Source organism: Leuciscus leuciscus, assembly GCF_965113295.1.
Source record: "Leuciscus leuciscus genome assembly, chromosome: 24".
In the NCBI taxonomy this organism is placed as follows: Eukaryota; Metazoa; Chordata; class Actinopteri; order Cypriniformes; family Leuciscidae; genus Leuciscus; species Leuciscus leuciscus.
Genome location: NC_138723.1, coordinates 15,088,659 through 15,109,479, shown reverse-complemented (window position 1 = coordinate 15,109,479; position 20,821 = coordinate 15,088,659). Strand labels below are relative to the sequence as shown.

Here is a 20,821-nt window from a genome sequence, read left to right as displayed (position 1 = left end):
TGAAGCAGTCAGTAAAGTTTACATTATTTAGTAAACTGATCTCCACTTTAATAAAAACATATACAACAAAGACAATTAATGTAACCATTTTAAAGAAAAAGGGATGTTTTGTTATAGCTTTTGGAGCAAGGGTGCTGCCATCTTGCAATACCACAGCGCATGACGTCACGGGGTTGGTTGTCTTGCCTGAGGTACATAGATATTTAGTAGATGACTGAGTAGAAGACATTTAAAGATGGAAACTGGAAAGCCACATCATAAGTCAAAAAGAGGGGCACTACTGTATTACTCCTGGTTGTAGAAATGATGTTTACAGCGTTAAAGCAAAGGGCAAAAGAGAACTAAAACAGAGAACGTAACGTTACTGCTTCACTGGCACTGAAAAGGAAGAACCCTTCAATGGGTGCTGATGTCAGAGTATGCAGTGAACATTTTTTTTGAGGAAGATTACATTGAGGAAAATACCTTTGATTCGGGCAATTTAGTCATTCGCCGCACCAACAAACTTAAACCTGAAGTTGCTCCGTGTGTTTTTAATTTCTCTGGCCATAACGCTCTACCGACCGCCCAGCACTTGCGAGTTTTCGTGCTGCGTTCCGTTCACGAAGAATCACCCCTTATCACACTATTTGTTTTCCTCCAGCGAAAACAGAACATGAAGACACTCTATAGTTATTTACATACAGTATGTGATTTGGCAAACAATTTGTGAAAAGTTGTTTTAATTCATTTAAAAAAAATTTTTACAGTGCAGAAAACAGCACTCCGTCAATGCACTGATTTAAACTGTTTATCAGAGTGAATGAAAGAAAGAAACATCATGTTATTATTTCGTTCTACTAAATAATGACCTTGCAGTTGATTGTGACATTTATAGCCTTACAGTAAAAGGATTTGTGGTTTTTGATGTCACTTTGAATTATAAAAGTGGCAAATTGACGGCACCTTGCCGTATCGGCTCAAATGCGTAATCAATGACTTATTACGGGCTCAACAGTCCTTTCAAGTTTGTTTTTCTTCATTTGAGAGCAATAATGTGTTCAAACAGCAAAGAAATGCTTATATTAAGCTGGATGTACATGGTGCAATTTTTTTTTCACTCTGAGAAACGTACTATATCTATTTACCTCAGGCAAGACATTGAAGACAACCAACCCTATGACGTCACGCGCTGTGGTATTGCACAATACCTCTGTGGTAAGATGGCGGCGCCCTTGCTCCAAAAGTTATAACAAAACATCCCTTTTTCTTTAAAATGGTTACATTAATCGTGTTTGTTATATATATTTTTTTATTAGAGTGAAAATCTGTTTACTAAATAATGTAAACTTGACTGACTGCTTAATTTCCACTAGTCTTACAACTTAGTCATCACATTTTTTTTCTTTAAGGCTGTTAGGCTGTTAAGGCTATATAAAAAGGTAAATTGGTATAATTTGATACTAGAAAGTAAGAGTGATTGCCCCTTGACTCAATTGCCCCTTGGTCATACTAGTACTTAAGACACAGTCTTAACATAAGGGCTATGTTTATGCAACCGGCCCAATGAATGACTTTAAGCCAAGGGCTAAGTGATTGGCTCAAAAACAATTATGTGCACAACTGTGCATCAATGAGCAGCGATGACATGTCAAATCACAAACACATGTTTGGGGTCAGTAAGATTTGTAAAATATTTTTGAAGACTCTTATACACACCAAGGCTGCATTTATTTGATCAAAAATACAGTAAACATTAATATTGTGAAATATTATCACAATTAAACAAAAACAGTTTTCTATTTTAATATATTTTAAAATGTAATTTATTCCTGTGATGGCACTTTCATTTCTCCAGTCTTCAGTGTCACATGATCCTGATATGGTGCTGAAGTAACATTTCTTATTATGTTGAAAACAGTTATGCTACTTCTTTATTAGAGTTCAAAAGAACAGCAAACAGAAATATTTTGTAACATTATAAATGTTTTACTGACACTTGCTAACAAATAGCTTTCTCCAGGTATTATGATACAGACCATGGACATAAACAAGACCATGTGAGCATGGAAAATAATATTAGCCATTATATAATAGCCCACTTTTCAACATCAAATCAAATTCTAATGGATACAATCATGCCCTACCTTACATCGACATTCCAGCTAAATATTCTATTTCAGTCAAAAATGTCACATTACGGAAGCTAAATGGGTTGCGAAAACCATTTCATGTTGTTTTTAAAAGTCACCCAGTAAGGAGGTGAGCGCAGCCTCAAGTGACATGATGTAATGGCCAGTTTTTCAGTGAAATTTCGGGAGAGGGACGAATCACCGTTGTAATCGTCTCCAAGAGCTCTGTGAAAATGAGGTCATCGGGCACGCGTGTGCGTACGAGTGTGCGGAGCTGTGTTTCTTTGCTGTTGGCGCCTTTGGGCAAGTGAGAAGAAGACCGTCCATGTCTCCATGACATAAACCTTCAGTTATTGCTAGCAATCTCCCAGCTGCTCCCACTCAAACAAGTGTCATCCTTCTCTTCCTCTCTCTCTCTCCTGTCGCGCTCTATCTATCTCGTTCGCTCGCTGGTGTGCCGTCTGCGTCTGCTGCATCATGCTGTGCACTGAAATATAGCTTTTAATAAAGCGTATGGATGGTAATCGCTCGTCGAACCGGTAATAAAAATGGAGGATTCTGGGTGTTTGGTGGAGACAGAACTGTGGCTAACACAGTCAGCTAGATGAGAATACAGCTGTCTCCCCACACAGAGCACAGCTGGAGTTAAAAGACGTGTGCGCGTTTATGTAGAGCTGTTGGCTCTAATAGACCTTTCACAGTAAAAGAGGGTCTGCCATGTTGTTAGTGGCGCGTGCTACGGCAAACATCACTACTACTTTTGCTCAGACCTAGGGCTGAATTCAAAACAAACCGTAAGTGCTGAACTTGGGTATGATGTTAGGTATGAATTATGCTGCAGACATAAGTGATACCTCATATCGTATGGTTTAATGAGATGCTATAACAATATTAAGTTAGCAGACATTTTTGCCCAGCACAAAATGAAACAGGTTGAAGGAGAGAACCAAGCCATATCCAGAGGCAAGAATATCATAGGGGTGAAATCTGACAAGAACATGTCCAGATCATTATAATGAAAGTGGGAGGAAGTTGAAGGTTGCTCATTGATACCAAGTTTAGGCATGAAACTCTAGATGGCACAGGCTGATAGGTCCTTAACTCAATTTGGCAGAGATCACATCGTCATCTAGCGCAGCTGATTGGTTGCTGTTGCATCAGCGGCCAATGAGCAAATTTAAATACTGTTAGTGTTGCTGTTAGCAGTCTGCAGCGCATATTCGTGAAAACAGCTCCCTTGCTCTTGTGATGCTGCTCAATTAAATATTATAATATAAAAACATGATCTCATACAAGTACTTTTTTGCAATCATATCTTGTATTTTGTGTCCATTTGTATTAATTTGTGAAATTTTTTACATAATGCCCCATTCATTTTTACTCAAAACGTAAACAAATAAATCAGACAACGCACAGGCAATTTGGTGATATCCCCGCAGTTGTGGTCTTGAAATAAAATCCTGAGTCCTTTTAGTCTGAGACCGAGACAAGATTGAGTACAAATGCGGTCGATACAGAGACCTTCAAATGAGACAGGCCTTGAGTACTGCCAGAAAAAATAAATGTATTCATTTTGTATTATATAGTTTTGCTGTTCTAATTACAAATCATTGTGATACAGTCATTTGTATTGTATTTGTATTATATTATTGTATAAAAAAAAATACTGCATAAAAATAAAAATAAAAATCACCCTTAAATATAATGAGAAATACAAAAACCTAAGTAAAACATCTGTTGCATTCTTATAATGACAATTTGGGCAGAGATATTATTAACTGTCTGCAATTCAAATGCTGCAATGCTTAAAAAAACAATAAAAAACAATAAAAAAATGTAATGGTCCTAAATTGATTTGGTTTACTTTTAAAAATTAAAAAACAACACCTCAGAAACGAGCCACAAAAGTGGAAACAAAAATACGTTCAGCACAGATTTTGATACACATTTGTGCTGTTACCAGATTTAAGCAAGTCCTTTTGGCCCTGTTTACACCTGGTATTAAGATCTGTTTTGGTTGATCGGATCACAAATGGACGATGATAAATACAGGTGTAAACAGGGTCTAAAGCGTTTTGAGCTTGTCCACTTTCGATCACTTCGGGAGGTAGTCGAAAACGCATACCGGGATGCTTTCATTTTGTAAACGCTCATGTGGTCGAATGTGTTCGGACAGCCAGAAAAGACAGCCTGCTCTCCGCCTACTGACCTAATGCGTAAACATTATGGGAAGCACTCTAACCAGATGGGATTTAAAGGGATAGTTCACTTTGAAATTAAATTTTGGTATGTTTTAGCTTACCTCAAGGGCATCCAAGATGTAGGTGTCTTTTTTTCTGCAGTAGTTTCAATTTTGATATTTTTAGGTCAAACCGTTCTTGTCTGTCAGTCATATAATGCAGGTCTATGGTCACTGTCTCAAAGAGCATGCACAGAGTCCAAATTAAAACAATGCCCTATCGTCCAAATTAAACAATTCCCCATCGTAAGTACACATTGATGGCCTAAGACACGAAACGAGCGGTTTGTGTGAGAAAACGAACAGTATTTATATCGTTTTTACCTCTTGAACACAGCCACGTCCAAGTGATCTGAGAGCGCGGGCGGGTATAGATATATACACTAGATTTCGCCTTGGCTACTGCAGTTTATTGGAACGAAACCGTAGCCAATGCGACATCTAGTGTATATATCTATACCCGCCCGCGCTCTTCATCGAAAACGACGAGTTTGGGACAGACTGGGAAAAGAGGAGCTGTAATAATATAAAATATGTGAAAAATAATGCGTTTTTTGAACAATCAAGCATGAAAGCACATTCTAGAACACCCCAAAAACAAAATCAAGACTTCGTAAAAGGGCATAATAGGACCCCTTTAAACTTTGTCTGTTTAAAAATGTTCAAGGCGCGTTCGTATGTAAATTGCGCAAGCTTTTTTTCCATTAGATTGAAAGATCTAAAAAAAAAAAAAAAAAACATTCTTTTACCCGCCAATAGACCCTCCCGTTGAAGAAATCAGGACAGAAGTGGTAGAAAGTGGTCAGGGCCTTGGTGAATCAGGCGGTGAAATAACACAAACAGAGCATAAGTGCTGCATAAGAAATAAGTGCCGGTATCAGTGGACACAATTAATTCTTACTGAATTGCCCCTAGTTGTTTAGAGTGATTCGATAGGGAAAACAACAAGACAAATTTTCTTATGCAGCTGAACTGTACTGTACACTTAGGGGAAAAGAAAAATATGGGAGAGAAATAGAGAGGGAGACAGTATAATGGGAGATTTGCCCGCAGGAGATTGTCATGATCCACAGCATTGGTTACAACCCTTGTCCCAGTAAGAAATGACTGTTTACACTATGTGTGTGTGCATGTCACCCTAAATGATATGATTGCGGCAAAGTGGCTTTAGGCACACGTGTATGCCTGTGAATGGATTTACATGGGTGTTTGTGCTGTGATGCAGATGTTTATATCAGGTATTCCAGCTGTCGTGCACTGTGGGGAGGTGGACAGTGTCACAGCTCTTAAACCACCACACACAACACGGTTGCGGCCAAACAAATCAATATAACTGATATCTGATCTGCCCTGGGCTTGGGTTCAAAAGATTCCACTGACTAGACAAATACAAACACATCTGATCCCGTCACATTGTATGAATACACACATACACTCAGAAGCTGCATGAATGCAGTGTTCTAGATTCAGATGTGTTTTTGGCTGTGTTTTCTGCTTTTCTGAACAGCTGGATGGTTGTGAAACTGTTTGTTGGTGAACAGCATGAGTTCAGAGTTCATTGCGAATGTGAAGCAGGCCGATCCACAGCTATCATAACATGCAAATTCAAACATTCACATTTAAAGGAGCTGTATGTAAGAAATGTATTTCAATTAATCATAAAATGGCCCTGATATGTCACTAGACATTAAGAAATCATGTTCATTTCAAATACTTATATCACTGACAACAGTAGTCCGGCCAGGATATTGTCATTTAAAAAGTGAAGTTGCAGCCCTCAACTGATGTTGATGTTGTCATCTTGTGTTTTGGCCTGAAGCTCCACCCTCCACCTATCTACCAATCACGAAGTCAGTAGTGTTTCGGCATCGGGGTTGCCAGCTCTGCTCTAGTTACCACAGCTATGTAGCAGCCTACGTTCCTTCTGGATCCTGTAGCCTATCTGGCAACCTCGAGTCAGGGGGGAGGGGGAGGGGGAGGGGATACACCGCTCTACAGTAATTTGAAAGTGATTGCAGTACCAGTTTTGGCCACAATCTTACATACAGCTCCTTTAACACAAAAGATTTTTGCTCTTTTTTTAACGGCGCTCAGTTACACATTAATCTTGTTTCAGATGTTTCTCCTAAAATTCCATTGGAGGAAAAGTACCTGTAAGGCAAAGTCAGTTCACTTGGCAGCCATCTTGATAACAGCCCCAGGCAGCTATTTTCTAGTAGTTCTACAATATGGAAAGATCGAAATCTCCAAAAAAAGTTGTCAAGATTAGGTTTCAATAATCAACAATAAAATCTGACTACAATGCCTATTTATCTTAAATCAGACTAAAAAACTTTATTTGTCAGCTAATGGATTCCAGAGTAAACTGACCAAAAAGCGATTAGGCCTATCTCATTTAAATAAAAGGCAGGACTTCAATTCTTACAACCACCATAATGAAAGTTAAGACTTTCATTAGTTTCTGAACAAGAACAAATCTTATACTTAATAATGTCACTGGGAGAAATAAAAATAGAAGCAAATGAGACAATTGTACAGTAATGGCATAAAACTAAAATTGATTTGAATGGAATATGTTAATTTTAGCTTCATGTCTTTACTGTACAACAGCTTGATTTTGGAATAATTAGATGAGAAAGTTTTAGTTAGCGTTAAAATAGACATGAAACGGAAGCTGCGTTAGTCTTTTATTCCCTATTGTGACATATATCTGAGTGAAATGGCGTCTTGAAACAAGAAAAAAAAAGTAGGGCGATACTTGATTTTGTCCATGGGGAATTGATTGGACGGTTGTGGTTTGCTATTGCTGTGATGTCATGTGAGTGACAGGTTGTCCCGCCCTCATGCCAGTAAACACGTCAGCAGAGAAGAGAAGAGAAGAGAAGAGATGTCGCTGCAAGAGGGAGGGGAAGTTATGTGATTAAAGATTATGAGGGAACATGAATAAAAAAATAATAAGGATGTGCACGGAAAAATGGTAATAAATACTGCAATATTAATATTCCAAATTGCAGACTAAGAACTGTCAATTTTGATTGACTTTAAAATGGTTTCAGTAGTTAAATTACTATTTGACTTACAATAATTTTTGATTGAAAACTTTGGTGCAGGGTCCAAGTTGTCAACGGTGGGTGAATTAAGAAAATTAATAATAAAAAAATTCGTAAAAAAATTAAGACAATAAATATTATACATAAATGTGGCGAGCAGGACAAGGCTGAGGGCCGAGGGAGAATGGCGCGACGCACCAGTGTCGTATCTCTCACGGAGGAGCGGAAGCATAAAAATGAAGAGCGACGACAGTGAAGATCGAGAGAGGACCAGGCCTGGACTATTTTATTTGATGTTTTGCTTTATTATGTGTGGCGGCAGTCGACCATGAGGGGCTGCTGTCTTTACTTCCATTTTGTATTTATTTATTAAAGTCTTTAAATGTTCGCCGGTTCCCGCCTCCTCCTTCCCATAACATCTAACTGTGTCACAATAAATATCAACCATAAGAATGTATTGTACATGATTTAAAAACAAAACAAACTAAAAAAAATGTGCATACATAACTGTGCACATAGTTTTACTTTAACTTTTAAATGAGAAAAAAAATACTGAGTTAAAGAGATCTAATTTGCAGTTTTTCCATCTTTCCTAAATTGTTTTCAAATTGAAACCTGAACAAATCTTTAACTGATATAACAGACTTCTTGTCATATCAGAAACGTTGTCTATGAAATTGGTGTGAGATTCCGCCAATTTCCTCGCTTTTATCGAGCTATAGTTTGAAGGTATTTTGTACATTCTGGGCACGTTTTTTCAAAAACTCTGCATTAGAATGGTGATGAGGGGTGTGAGGAGCATGTCCAGTGCGTGTATGAATGTGTGTCACGGCCGGGTCATCAATCACTGGCATCATTGATTGAATATTGATCAGCGCAGGCCATAATTCAGCATCTCTATCACACGCAGCCACACCATCAGACCAACAGCAGCAGAAACCTCTCCTTTCAAATAAACAATACAGCAAATCTTATATATTTCTGCCAATTAGAAGAGAATAAGACGACAATAGGCATAGGAGTGTATACATCTTATGTACACACACTCTCCCTTACTGCCTTTCCATTTTTTTCTCCATCTCTCTTTCCCCCTGCAGAAGAATCCTGATCCAATTTTCACCTGATCAAGAGCTGCTAGGATGGCAGAAATAGCAGCATTTTTTTTTTTTTTTTAGGTTTGTTCTTGCATCAAAAGGAGTTGACTCCATAGTTCTTCTGCAGCGTCGACCAACTGATTATTTATTTATTTACCTTCGCCGACATCACTACTCCCCCCAAACGCAACATTCTCCCAACCTGCAGTGCCACTAACCGAATCTACATTTATATAGTGCTGCCAAGCTTCAATTGACTTTTGGACTGTTACCATCCTTTTGTTTAGCTGCTCACCTTATGGATTGTATTAAAGGGATTTTTTATTTGGAGCGCAGCCTTGAATGAAGAGAAGTGAGCTTTACGCTCCAATCTGCTTGACGAAACACGTCTGGATGAAATCAAATTTCCTCCGACGTGACCGAGAAACGGCCCCACCTCTGCCTCTGAAGCACAGTCGTACATCACGTTTTTTCAAATGCCACATGCCTGAAGGAAATACCAGTGCTTGTACGGCAGAGAATGAGTCGAGTTACATTTTAGGTGAATTTAGGTTTATGCTTTGTTTCTGCGTAAATTAAATGCCACATTGCAAAAGCTCCTTAAACTTTGGCTTTGTCATGACACTCAAGTCTTGTTTTCTGCCAGCTGCACACTAGAATCAACACACATAATGTGACTTCTGTGCAGTCTTTTCAGTGTAAAAAAAGGAAAGGCCAAACACAATTCAGTATGGAAATAAACGTTAGAAAGAAGACCAATCGCATGTCAGACTGCAAACACTGCAATGATGTCATTGCTTTTGGCTAGATTTTGAGTTGAGATTTTAACAATTTGGAGATGGAAGATTTTCAACCTTTAAGCAATAATATTAATAAAAAACAGATCACACACTTAATTTTAACAATTATTTAGGATAAGTATTTAAATACACTGCAAGTCTATACATTAAGTGATCAGAGCTGAAATTGCAGAAATTTGAAAAGATGGATAAAGTAGATTGGGCAAACCAAACAATTGCACCATCGGGTGCTAAATAGCAAAAACAGAATGTGCAAATAAAGAATGCTACCAGCAGACAATTAATTATTTGAGAATTCCTTCCTAAAATTTTGGAATAATAATGTAATGCTGCCTTGCAAGCACTGTAATAAAAATTAAACAATATCGCCTGTTAAACTCTGCACGTAGAATAGAATTAGCATTTCCAATTAAGTATTAATGACATTAAATGACTAAGCTAACTGTGGCTGATTTGTTCAATTAGTTACATTTCTAATTCAAAAAGAGAATGATAACCTTTATGTTTTAATACAGGAGAAGATTAGAGGTGAGAAGGTGCTTGTCAATGGAAACCTCTATGATTAGCTTCAATAACTTTGAGCTGGATCTAGAGGCCAGAATGAACTGCAGAGAAAATTTGATAAATTTTTTTTATATATATATCATAAATACAACAAATATAATTTTGAGGCTACGGAAAAAAAAAAAGAGTAAAGTGCAAGTGAGATGAATAAAGTATGCTTCTACCATCTATCTATCCATCTAGTATTGACAGCTAAGAATAAAAAAAAAATTAAGCTTCGTCAAAATTAAATTGAGTGAATAAAGTAAATATTTTAATAAATTGTAGTAATTAAAACATATCACACTCAGCATATAAGGATGTAGGAAGGAGAACCCTTGCAAAAGGATCATCATATTTGTGAGTTTTTCAGAAAGTTTGAAAATGCCTGAGAAAGAAAGAGAGAGAGAGAGAGAGAGAGAGAGAGAGAGAGAGAGAGAGAGAGAGAGAGAGAGAGAGAGAGAGAGAGAGAGAGAGAGAGAGAGAGAGAGAGAGAGAAGGAGCAATAGATGAGATAATTACAGTTTCTTCTAATCCTCCGGCTGTAAACTACACTCACATCCCCACTAACATGTCCAAAAGTCCCACACTAAACACCCACCAAATGTTGAACTGAAATGCAGTGAGGGTGCCAAGACCAGATCCATGAAATCCCTCCCAAACTTGTGAATGATTCTCAGTGCGGTGACTGTGTAGGAATCCCCGTCAGTGAGTGTGTGCTGGGCGATTTTCTGATAAGTCTCACTAGCAACGCAGCGGCGCTTAGCACATATAAACGCGTGTACACCTCCACAACACTGTCAGATGCATTAACCACCAACTGTGGAGGCATTGTTTCTCTGTGAACAAATGGGATTTGTATGTTTCTTTTAATGTTGTAGACCCATCTTAACACTGCAAAGGTGGCATTAACACACATTAAAGGTCATACGTCTGCAAGCACACTGCAGATCCATTGCATTGCTGTCTGTGAGAATATCACACAGTGTGTACAACTGTATGAAACAAATGCTTGCATATTCCCTTGTGAGTAAATGCAATTCATCTTCATAATTATGAAAAAATATCTTCTCTTGTTATGTGGCCCCAGATTTGCTTTTTATCTCTTATTAGGGAAGAAATATTTCTGTACACAGAAGCTGTTTCTTTCAACTCATGTGTGCAAATAACACATGGACTTTTGGATGTTTCTAAGTTTAATGTGTGCTAATTCTCTTAGATTCAGATTTAGAATCACTAATTATATATCTCGTTCATTCTTATTTATGATTTTTACATGTGGACCTACAGCTGAAAAACTTCAAAGAGTTGGTAGGAAAGAATAAGCACAAATGAGATATTTGAATGTCGCAATTTAGACAGAATGAGATTAAAAGGAGAGCAAATGAAGACTTATGCTTCTCCTAAGAAAAAATAATAATATTGTAAACGAATTTCAAACTTCTCAAAATAATTTTCATGAAATCTGTTTCAGTGGAATCACAAAAATTAAAAGAAAACTAACATTCCAGTGTGATTTAGATATAACAAAGGCAACCTATTTTAATTTATTTAAAAAAGCTAGAGCAAGATTCAGACTTGCAATCACTATCTGAGCCACATCAATTGAGCTGCTCGAAGACTGAAATCCTAGAATCGCTCCAGCAATGGATGCATCATCCAACTGCAATCTACAGCACTTAGTGAATGTATATCTGCAAATTAAGGAAGACTGATTTACTGACTCACTGTAATGGACAGGCACATTAACACACTCAAAGAGTACAGAGTTGCTAAAACGCAAAAGTGCTATTAGCATTAGAAGACCTCCTGTGTATAAAGTTTCATCGTTGAAGAGCTTTCATCTCTCGAACAAACACACATTGCCTGCCACACTCCCATGACTATGACATCCCATTTTGAGAGCTGGCACAGTGAGACATTACCCAGCAGTCTCTGCACAACCCATTTACAAACTGCAGCGAGGCCATTTATCAGAGACTTTAGCACATGCTCAGATTGTTGCCTGTGCAGTTTCAGTAACAATCACTGACTGGAGCATGTTAAATATCCATCGCGCTCGCAGGAGTTCTTGCTCTTTTTAGCTCTGGCAACTACCGTTTTGTATGCACTAAATGCAACTAATCTAACTTAAACCCTGCATGTGATCATGAGCAACAGATTAGCTTCTTTTACAGGAGAACAAAAAGAGAAGGATACCAAGGTTATCCGGAAAACGGGTTATATGAAAAGAGTGTCTTATTTGGAGGTATAATGAGTTTGAAGCCTCTGTTTTACTTTCCACAAACTCTCTGTAACACACTGCTACAGTAAGTCCAGGAAAAGGACAAAATCGCACAAGATGAATAGAGGTGATTAGTTTCCTTATCGCACCGAGAAAGGGTGAGCATGCGAATGTATGTTTTTGTGTGGGTGAAAATATGTTTATAGTGAGTGAGAATGAATATGAATGGAACATTCCACAGATAAATGTATGTTTTTATGAAACTTACCATCCTCTGTGGGTACGTAGACGTTGAGGTAAAGGCAGTCCTCGCTCTGGTTCTGTACATATGCTGCAGCTGCATCCAGGTTGTCGGTGAACCATACGGGAAGCATGATCTCTGGCAGCACTCCGTGGATGTTCTGCGGGCACACTGGTGCAAACTGGGTAGCATTACGGATCTCCTGCCAGGAGCCTGGTGCCTCCGGGGGCTGGAAGCGCCTCTCGCCCACTGGCGGGGTGGCGTAGGGGACGCCCAAGTACTGCTCGACCGGGCCTAGAATCTCATTGTTCAGCTCCTTGCGTACGCCCCGAAGCTTCCCGTAGCCTGTGGTGACCATAGGGTGCTTGGCGGCGGTGAGGTCTGCCCGCTGGCAGGAGGACAGTGCCAGGCGCAGCGCCAAGCCCAGCAGCCACACCAGGCAAGTGTCAGATATGCGGCGCGGGCAGGAGCGGGCCGTTTCCCGCCGCAATCGTGCCACGCCCACCAATGACATGCTTCGGCTGGGGTGAGTGGTGCCCCAGCGATGGGTAACTATAAATGAAACGGATAAGGGGGAAGAGTTTCAGGCTGCTCCAGAGATTTTGAAAGTTAAGAAATTTGCAGAAGCGAGGGTGTGTGTATCCTCAATGGAGCAAAGAAGACGACTGCTGACACTGAGCGGTAAAGAACTTCATCCTGATGTTAGTGCAGCATGCGCTTCTATTGCGATTTGCTCATTAGTTCCCTACAGGGAGAGAGAGACAGAAGCAGAGAGACAGATATCATTAACTGCAGACAGTAAAACATGCATACCAACACTATCAAACACAATAAAAGGTAATTACAGTATTGCCTGAGGTTTAAAAATCATATCAACCATAAACATGTGAAACATGAATCTAATTAAATATCATTTGTTCCACTGCATATAATCTTTCTCTTAATGTTTGTTTAATATCTTGGTTGAAATATCTTCTTCTTTTTCTGGAGTATTCTCTAAGGCGCATAATTACAGATGCATATCTGGACCATGGGCCGTTCTCTCTCCAGCGCGCTGTCACATCGTTGAAAGGTGCGCAACAGCGACACATATTCATGCTCGGGTACCGGGGGGGTGTGAAATACTGAGTGTGTTGCTTAATTGACTTCCTCGGAGGAGATGACAGCACAAGTGTGTTCATTTTAAGTTCCCCCCGACGTGCTGTTGCTCTAGATTCTTGGTTCCTGCCTCCCCTCCGTTCCACTTGACTTAGCCGTGCTAGTTTCAATCTCGCTAGAGTAGATGGGGGCATTTGGGCGTAATAACTGTCTGCCGCTGACAGTCTATGACACAATCACCTTCCCCCCCTGCTAAGCTAAAGACATACATCTACAGGCGGGAATTAACCACATGACATAATGATCTATGAGGAACGCAAGGAGAAGTGTTTACCGCCATTTTGGCATAAAAAGACGTTATGAACGGGGACTGGGTGCACTGAGACAGACCAATTTAAAATCGACCTATAATGAGATACTTAATTCTGGAGTCATACTGGGTACCAGGAATCAGTGATTCAAGAACGATGATATCATACACGATTGGTCCTGGAAACTGCTTACAGAGTGAATAATCTACAGTGGACAGCATGTATCGGTGCTTAAAAATATATGCATACAAGAAGCATCCACTAGAAAGCAGTGTTATTTTAGTATAATTTATACGCTAGGGGAGAAGCGGGACGGATGAAACACTGAGATTTTCTTGAAAACCACTCACGTCATGTACGTCAAATTTCGTCAGCACGTACAGCACGCAATGCCTAACATACTCGCGAAAACATTTCTTCTTTACGTCATGTCGTTTTGGAGTTAAAGCCGCAAAGCTGTTTTTGAATGCGGTGAGTGAATTCTTTCGTGCGGTACTTTTTTTTGACTGACAAGTTGGATTTATTGTTTCATGTGCCATTGTAATGATAATACAGCAGGTGTATTAGTACTGCAACACACCCTTAAGTGGGCAATATCAGAGTTTTTTAGTTTAAGAGCAAAAGAGGTTTAAATGACAGGATGCGCTGTCGGGACGGTTGAAACAGTGTTTCAACCGTCCCGACCGCGCGTCCTGCCCGTTAAACCTGGTCATAGCCTATACTGTTCATAGATTCATATACTGTTTCTAGACTTGTGTTTCTTTTAATGCAAATTAATTTTCAATTACACAACACATGCTATCTCTGTAATAATCATCAATTGTCCAATCTTCAATATTCAATAAATTTCATTTATCGTCGTCTGGTTGACCTCGTTTCCTTCATATAACAGGTTATTCAACTAGCAAACACTCAATATGACTCAAGGAAGAAATTTAAGAAAATTAATTGTAAACTGATTTGTCTGTCTTCGTCAAAATAGCCTGATAGAAAGATTACAAAATGCGCATAGGCTTATCGCCTATTGTTTATTGGGCGACAGAACAAAAATGGTTAATATGAACCTTTAAATGAAAATAAATTACAAAATATGTTTGAAACAATATGTACATAAGTTACTTGTCAGGTGTTGTTCACAAAAAAAAAGCATTAGATGAATAGTTGCCATTTAAACTGTCATGTTTCATCCGTCCCACCCCTGTGTTTCAACCGTCCCGCACAGGCGGGACGATTGAAACAAAGCACAACTCCCGTTCAAAGTCATATTTTACTTAAATCATTCTATATTTGTACCGAATAACACATGATACTAAGAGAACACATATGTGAGTTGTTAATCACAAAAAAATAAAAAATCTATCTGTAACCTTATCTTAGAAAACGAAATTTATCTGAAAAGTGTTTCAACTGTCCCGGCTCTCCCCTACTATAGTTTTTTTTATTTTGAATTCTGTTTTTTATTTCCAGTTTAATATTAGTTTAAGTTTTTGTAGTTTTTTAGGGGTGATTTTGCATTTTTTTTCTTTTAACTTTTTTTTTAATTAGCTTTAATTTATTTTAGTTTTAGTCATTTAGTATTTCAACAAACTTATTTCAGATAGGTGCTAGCAACAATAACAAAACTTATGAAGAGTATTTAAAACTACAATCTATACACACAACATGCAGTAAATCATGAGTAAGCCATGTGGAAGCAAAACACTTTTTTCTTTTTATACAAGATTAATACACTGATTGTGCAGGGAAATATGTGGCATGGATGTAAATATTGTAAAAATGTGTTGCTGCATTAAACAGTGGCTTGCAGTGGTGTTCTGAAATGAGGCAAAGTCCTCAGTTGTTTTTTAATACTTCAAATGTAAACTGTCCCAGTTAAACTTAATGTTGTCACATTTTCCTGGTTAAATAAACATTACTTTACATTACATAAAAAATAAAAATAAAATTCTATTTTTAGGATTGTTCTATTTATTACAACCAAGTATAAATCTAAAGGCAGAAACCATTTAAACAATATATTTGATATGCGAACTGATGTTTAGCTGTTCTTATTAATCGTCAACTTATTTTCAAATCATCAGATATGCTCGGTAAACACAGTGTGTCACAGACACGAAGATGTATCTTTAATTTCTCCAAGCTGATTGCTCATTAAAAAAGACCACAGTCATCATGTTTTGGTGCCATTTCAAGTTTGTTTTTGATGTGACATAAAGTGGTGATATCTAAATGGCTGAGTTGTTTACTTACTTTTTAATTAGTCTTCCCATTAACGGCATCATTTTTGTTCATTCAGACTGACACGTGGAACGCGCACGTAAACAAGAGGCGGGATTTAATCGCACTAACCAATCATATCCAATCAAAACCAATCATTTCCAATCATAGTGACTTCCCCCCATTCATTCTCAGTTACCCCCCAGTAAACCCACCGCAAGCTTTAGGGGGTCTGTTAAAACTCAATGGGCTCAGGCCACAGGGGAGGCAAGAGAGATGTGGCATCCTGCTGTACCTGCTGAGTGTTACTTAAAAAAAAAAAAAGAGTACACTTTTAATGTCACATTTTGCACGTTTTATTTTTGTAATATGGATTTTTTTATTATTTTTTTGAGGAGGAGGAGGAGGAGGAGGCGGCAGTGCCTCCTCTGTGTTCTTTTATCAGGTAAAGTTTATGGTTTACACACAGCCCAATTTGTCACATTAGCCCAATGCAGCTCGCCATTTAGATGTCTTTACCGGCTTATTAAATGTCTGTTTACATTTTGACATCCAAATTAGAGGAAAACCTAACAATTTCAAAGCAGTTTCTGAATTCTGCACAAATCTGTGGAATAAAAACAAGATAGCTGCAAGTGTTTAAAAAAGAGACTGTCAGATGGGGTTTAAGGACCAGATACAAAGTTTGACTGCCAACAGACACAAGTAAAAAAGAAGAAAAAAACTTTGTAAAGATGTAGGCTGACTTCTCAACAGTAGAATGCCAATCTGTGTGGGAGTTGTCAGTGTAGTTTGGACACCATGAAGGCTGTAGAACCACTTTAAAATGACAACCGTTGTCCCAGGATCTGCATCGACAAATTCAAGAATGAAGTAAATGTCTCCTCGCAGGCCCTGAGCAAACTGCTCCATTCTGCTGATCAAAGCCTGGAGACTTTATAGAGAAGTAAATGTATGCTAAAGTAAATGTGTGCACAGCCGCAAAGAACACACAGCCAAACTGAACAGCTGAGGAAAAATATGTACGTTTGCACAGGCAAAACAGAAACCATCTTAGTGGAACATCTGGGCATCATCCTCGCAAGAGATTCTACAAAGAAATCAAGAGTCAAGAGCAAAGACAGAATCATCCAGCGTGTGCTGTTCTTCAAGCACTCGGCATCTCCATGGCAACCAAAGCACATCTAATCAACCTAGCGGCACCAAACCTGGACACAAAACACCTGGAGTAGAAAATCACCAACAGCAGGAGAACCTGACTAAGAGGAAGATGAAGAAGAGGACTCTGGGTTTAACGCAACACCAGACACGTGTCACAATCCAGAGCTCACATTCAAATGTTTCTGCACTAAAAGATCAAAACAATTTAAATTACCGTACAACATACAGTGAGAGGATCTAATACCATAAGATTTAGGATCAGAGACATGTAACTATAGACCCTTTCACAGCGTGTTGATCCCGGGTAATTGCCGTAAAATTGCTAGAGTGCGTTCTGTGTGAATGCAAACACGTCCCGGGATTGATGCCGGGATGGGGACCAAGTAACATTGCCGGAATCAGTCCCAGAACGCGTCAACAAAAGCCAGGACCAATGCCGTAAGGGGTGTGTCGTAGTGATGACGCACGTGCCATCGCAATGACGTAGTTATTGCGCGACTCTGTTGCTCTTAGAAGAAAGTTTGTGTTCGTCATCAACAAAGAAAGAACGAAAAAATGTCTGCAAACTGGAATGAAGCAGAAACCAATGAGCTCCTTACTATCCGCACTGAAGCTGAGATCCGTTTGCCAGCTTTGTGGAACGGTACACGATGCGTTAGTGTACGCCCGAATCTGGGAAAAAATGCTACAACATTTGTACCACAACATGTTTTCGACACGTACGTTACACGTCACATCCTGACGTCACGTGTCTTTACGGGATGTGTGAACGGAAAATCACTGAACCAAAATCAAACGATCCCGGGACAAATTATCCGTGTATTTTCCGTAATATCTATGTGAAAGGAGCTTATGATTTCAGCTCAACATACTTCAAGAAATTGGTGCATAAATGTAGACAATAGACATCTGATATCAACAACCCCAAAGTAACTGATAGCACTTAAAACCATCAGCAATAAATAAATAAATGCATTTATGTAAGAAGTAGTATGTACTGTAAGTAGCCACTTAACGGATGCTTTCATCCAAGAAACTTACAATTATGCCATTAAGATGCCGTACAGTTGATTCCTAGCAGTTGTTCCTGCTTGAGTGCATCATCCAACTGTTTCAGAAGGCCATTCACTGCCTCCACTCCTATTGGCAGTCGCCGCTCATTTGCATATAATTACATTCTATTAATCTTTGTTGCAATATCAACAGCTGCTGTCACTAATATCACCACAAAGATCACAATGAAAATGAGACACTTCCAATCAAATTCCCCTAGAGCGACATTGGCTTAAAGGGTTTGTCAACCAAAAATGAAAATTGGGTCATCATTTAGGCTACTCACCCAAATGTAATTTCAAACCTTACCTGTATGACACACACACAATGATATTTTGAAAATTTATAGCAAAAGAAACCTAACCGAACATCAGAAGAGATGATATCTGTAAGCTACATTTAAAGGAACTTGCAATATTAAGAAGACCCTATTTTTGCTTGCGTGTAGATGGGTGTGTTGGAACACCAAAATATCCTAATCTTATCAATATTAATGAGACACAATTAAGGCCAAAGATTCACCCTCGCCTGGTGGGGCTGCAATTGAACTTCATAAATATGCAGTTTTTAGCTGACCCCCCACCTTCAAATACACAGCCACACAAATACGTGTATAACCTGCTGAGGCGCTGTTACATCACCAGCAGCGTGTGGTAATAAATCAAGAGTGTATGAAGACAGCAAGAAAAAGACAGCATGCTCTCTCAGCTCCCCAGGTAAAAGGTTTCCGAGCTCATCAAGATCAGGTCCTTGTTATGATATACGCTCAGTAAGCTAGTGAAAATGTCTCCCAGTCATGTGATCAAGATCTCTGACATGACAAAATGCACCCTTCAGATACTAAATGGTATGTCAAATTGTGCTAACGGGCAATTGACATGACATGTCAGAAAGTGACAGCACTGTGACGTGATATACTCAGTCTTAAACAGATATAAAAATAAATAAAAAACACTTTTCTAATTACTTTATTATCATCATCATCATCACACAGCTTTTATTATGTTGTACATTTTACTAACTATTAATTGAGAAACTATGTGAAATTTTGCACATAGTTTGTAATGGATTTTTTTTACACTTTAATTTAATAAAATAAAATTTCAAGCACAAATTGTGCAAAGCACCACATAGTATCTATATTATATAAGTATATTATATTATGGGACAAACTCTTCAAATGAGATGCATTGATGGCAATTGAGCCATCGTTACAGGAGCAACTAAATGTTTTGATATTTCACTCATTGTCGCCTCTCCTTGCAAAACACCAAAGACTAAAATGCTCTCGATCGATTGGTTAGGACACGACCATATTTCATTTCCTGTAAGGACACCGGGGAACTTCCTAATGCTATGGAGGCCGCATGCAATCGGTGATCCAAAACACACAGTTACACACACAGTTTCTCTGAGGGAGAGCCTTATTGATAAAACTAGATATGGTCAGTTCATAAATCACTCACAGACAATTTCTTGTGTGTTTGTGTATATGAAATGGCCTAACTGAGTGCAAGAAGCCCACGCAAAGCCCTTGTTGATTAGCCGCGTGTGAGCTAGGTTAGGCCCTCAGGGGCAACAGTAAGTCTGTGAGTAAATAAAAAACCGTACGCCCCTCTTTCTGCTTCTTGTTGACGGATGCCTCAGTAGTTTGAAGCAGATTTTTTTCCGAAGCAAATGCAGTCCTACTGGACCTGCCAATAAAGCACTCACTGCTAGAAGGACATGCAAAAGGATCCTAATTGAGAGGACTGTGTGTTTGTGCGCTGAAATAACACACCACTCATTCGCCGTCCACTACAATAAGTGACTATGATGCACACTTCCCGTTCAGCTCGGGTCCTTATGCTTGATGCATTCAGCAGCAGGGCTTGGGCTCAGATCCATTTTAGTTCAGCAGATTCAAGAGATTAATGCAACTCTTGAGGTGAGTTCGATAAAAAAAATAAAAAAACCTGCGAGGGCACGTGATGATTTGAATTGCAAGCAGAATTTTTAGCATTTGCTCAGTCCATATGAAAGTGACCCTTACCTGGCTCAAAGGGCGAAGTCTCTAATCCAAGGCAATGAGATATAGAGATTCATTCATCTCTCTCCAAAATAATTTTTCTTTCATGACATCATAATGCTCTTTTAGTGCTGTTTGCCAAGTATTGTACTTCAGCATAAAACTTGTCCTTGCTAAGACTAACATTACTATTAGACTAAGATGTAGGACGATACCTCCTTAAGAACAGTGTGTTTCGTGTGTACACGATAATGATGCATTATGCAACGTGTAATTAAAGGTGCATTGCGCAACTTTTCATTTTCACTTTTCGTTTTCTAACCCATACATGCTTAAACAATTGCCTGATGGGCTGAATGAGCCCTTCTCTGATCACTGCGATTGTCTCTATAATCCTGTACAGTAAAATAAATAAGAGGGATTCGGGTCGGAATTTGAGACTGGGCGTGACGTCATGCGAGTTCACGGCACGCTCACCTGGCTATGTCTGGCAGGTTTGTGTATTCGCCGCCATTCTCCGTAGAAGATGGAGAGACCGGCTTGTAGTTCATTTCAAACACCAACGCAAACTCCACGTAAGATAAAAAAAAGAAAACTTTTGTCTAGTTTCGCTTGCCGCCAGAGGGGGCATAGTTCTGCAAAAACTCAGAGACTTGCACAATGCACCTTTA

At 38.9% G+C, this 20,821-nt stretch overlaps 1 protein-coding gene across 3 annotated transcripts in view; it reads right to left on the bottom strand.

The window, feature by feature from the left end:
* The window catches only part of nlgn2b (neuroligin 2b), an 84,825-nt gene that overhangs the window by 40,315 nt on the left and 23,689 nt on the right, over positions 1 to 20,821 (bottom strand). For 2 of the 3 annotated variants that reach the window (XM_082158354.1, XM_082158355.1), the window contains exon 2: positions 12,330 to 13,047. In XM_082158354.1, coding sequence (XP_082014480.1) covers positions 12,330 to 12,816 — 487 coding nt within the window. In that variant the 5' untranslated portion in view covers positions 12,817 to 13,047. Of the gene's footprint in view, positions 1 to 6,501; positions 7,187 to 12,329; positions 13,048 to 20,821 lie in introns of those variants that run through there. The other variant, XM_082158356.1, reaches the window with a different exon arrangement.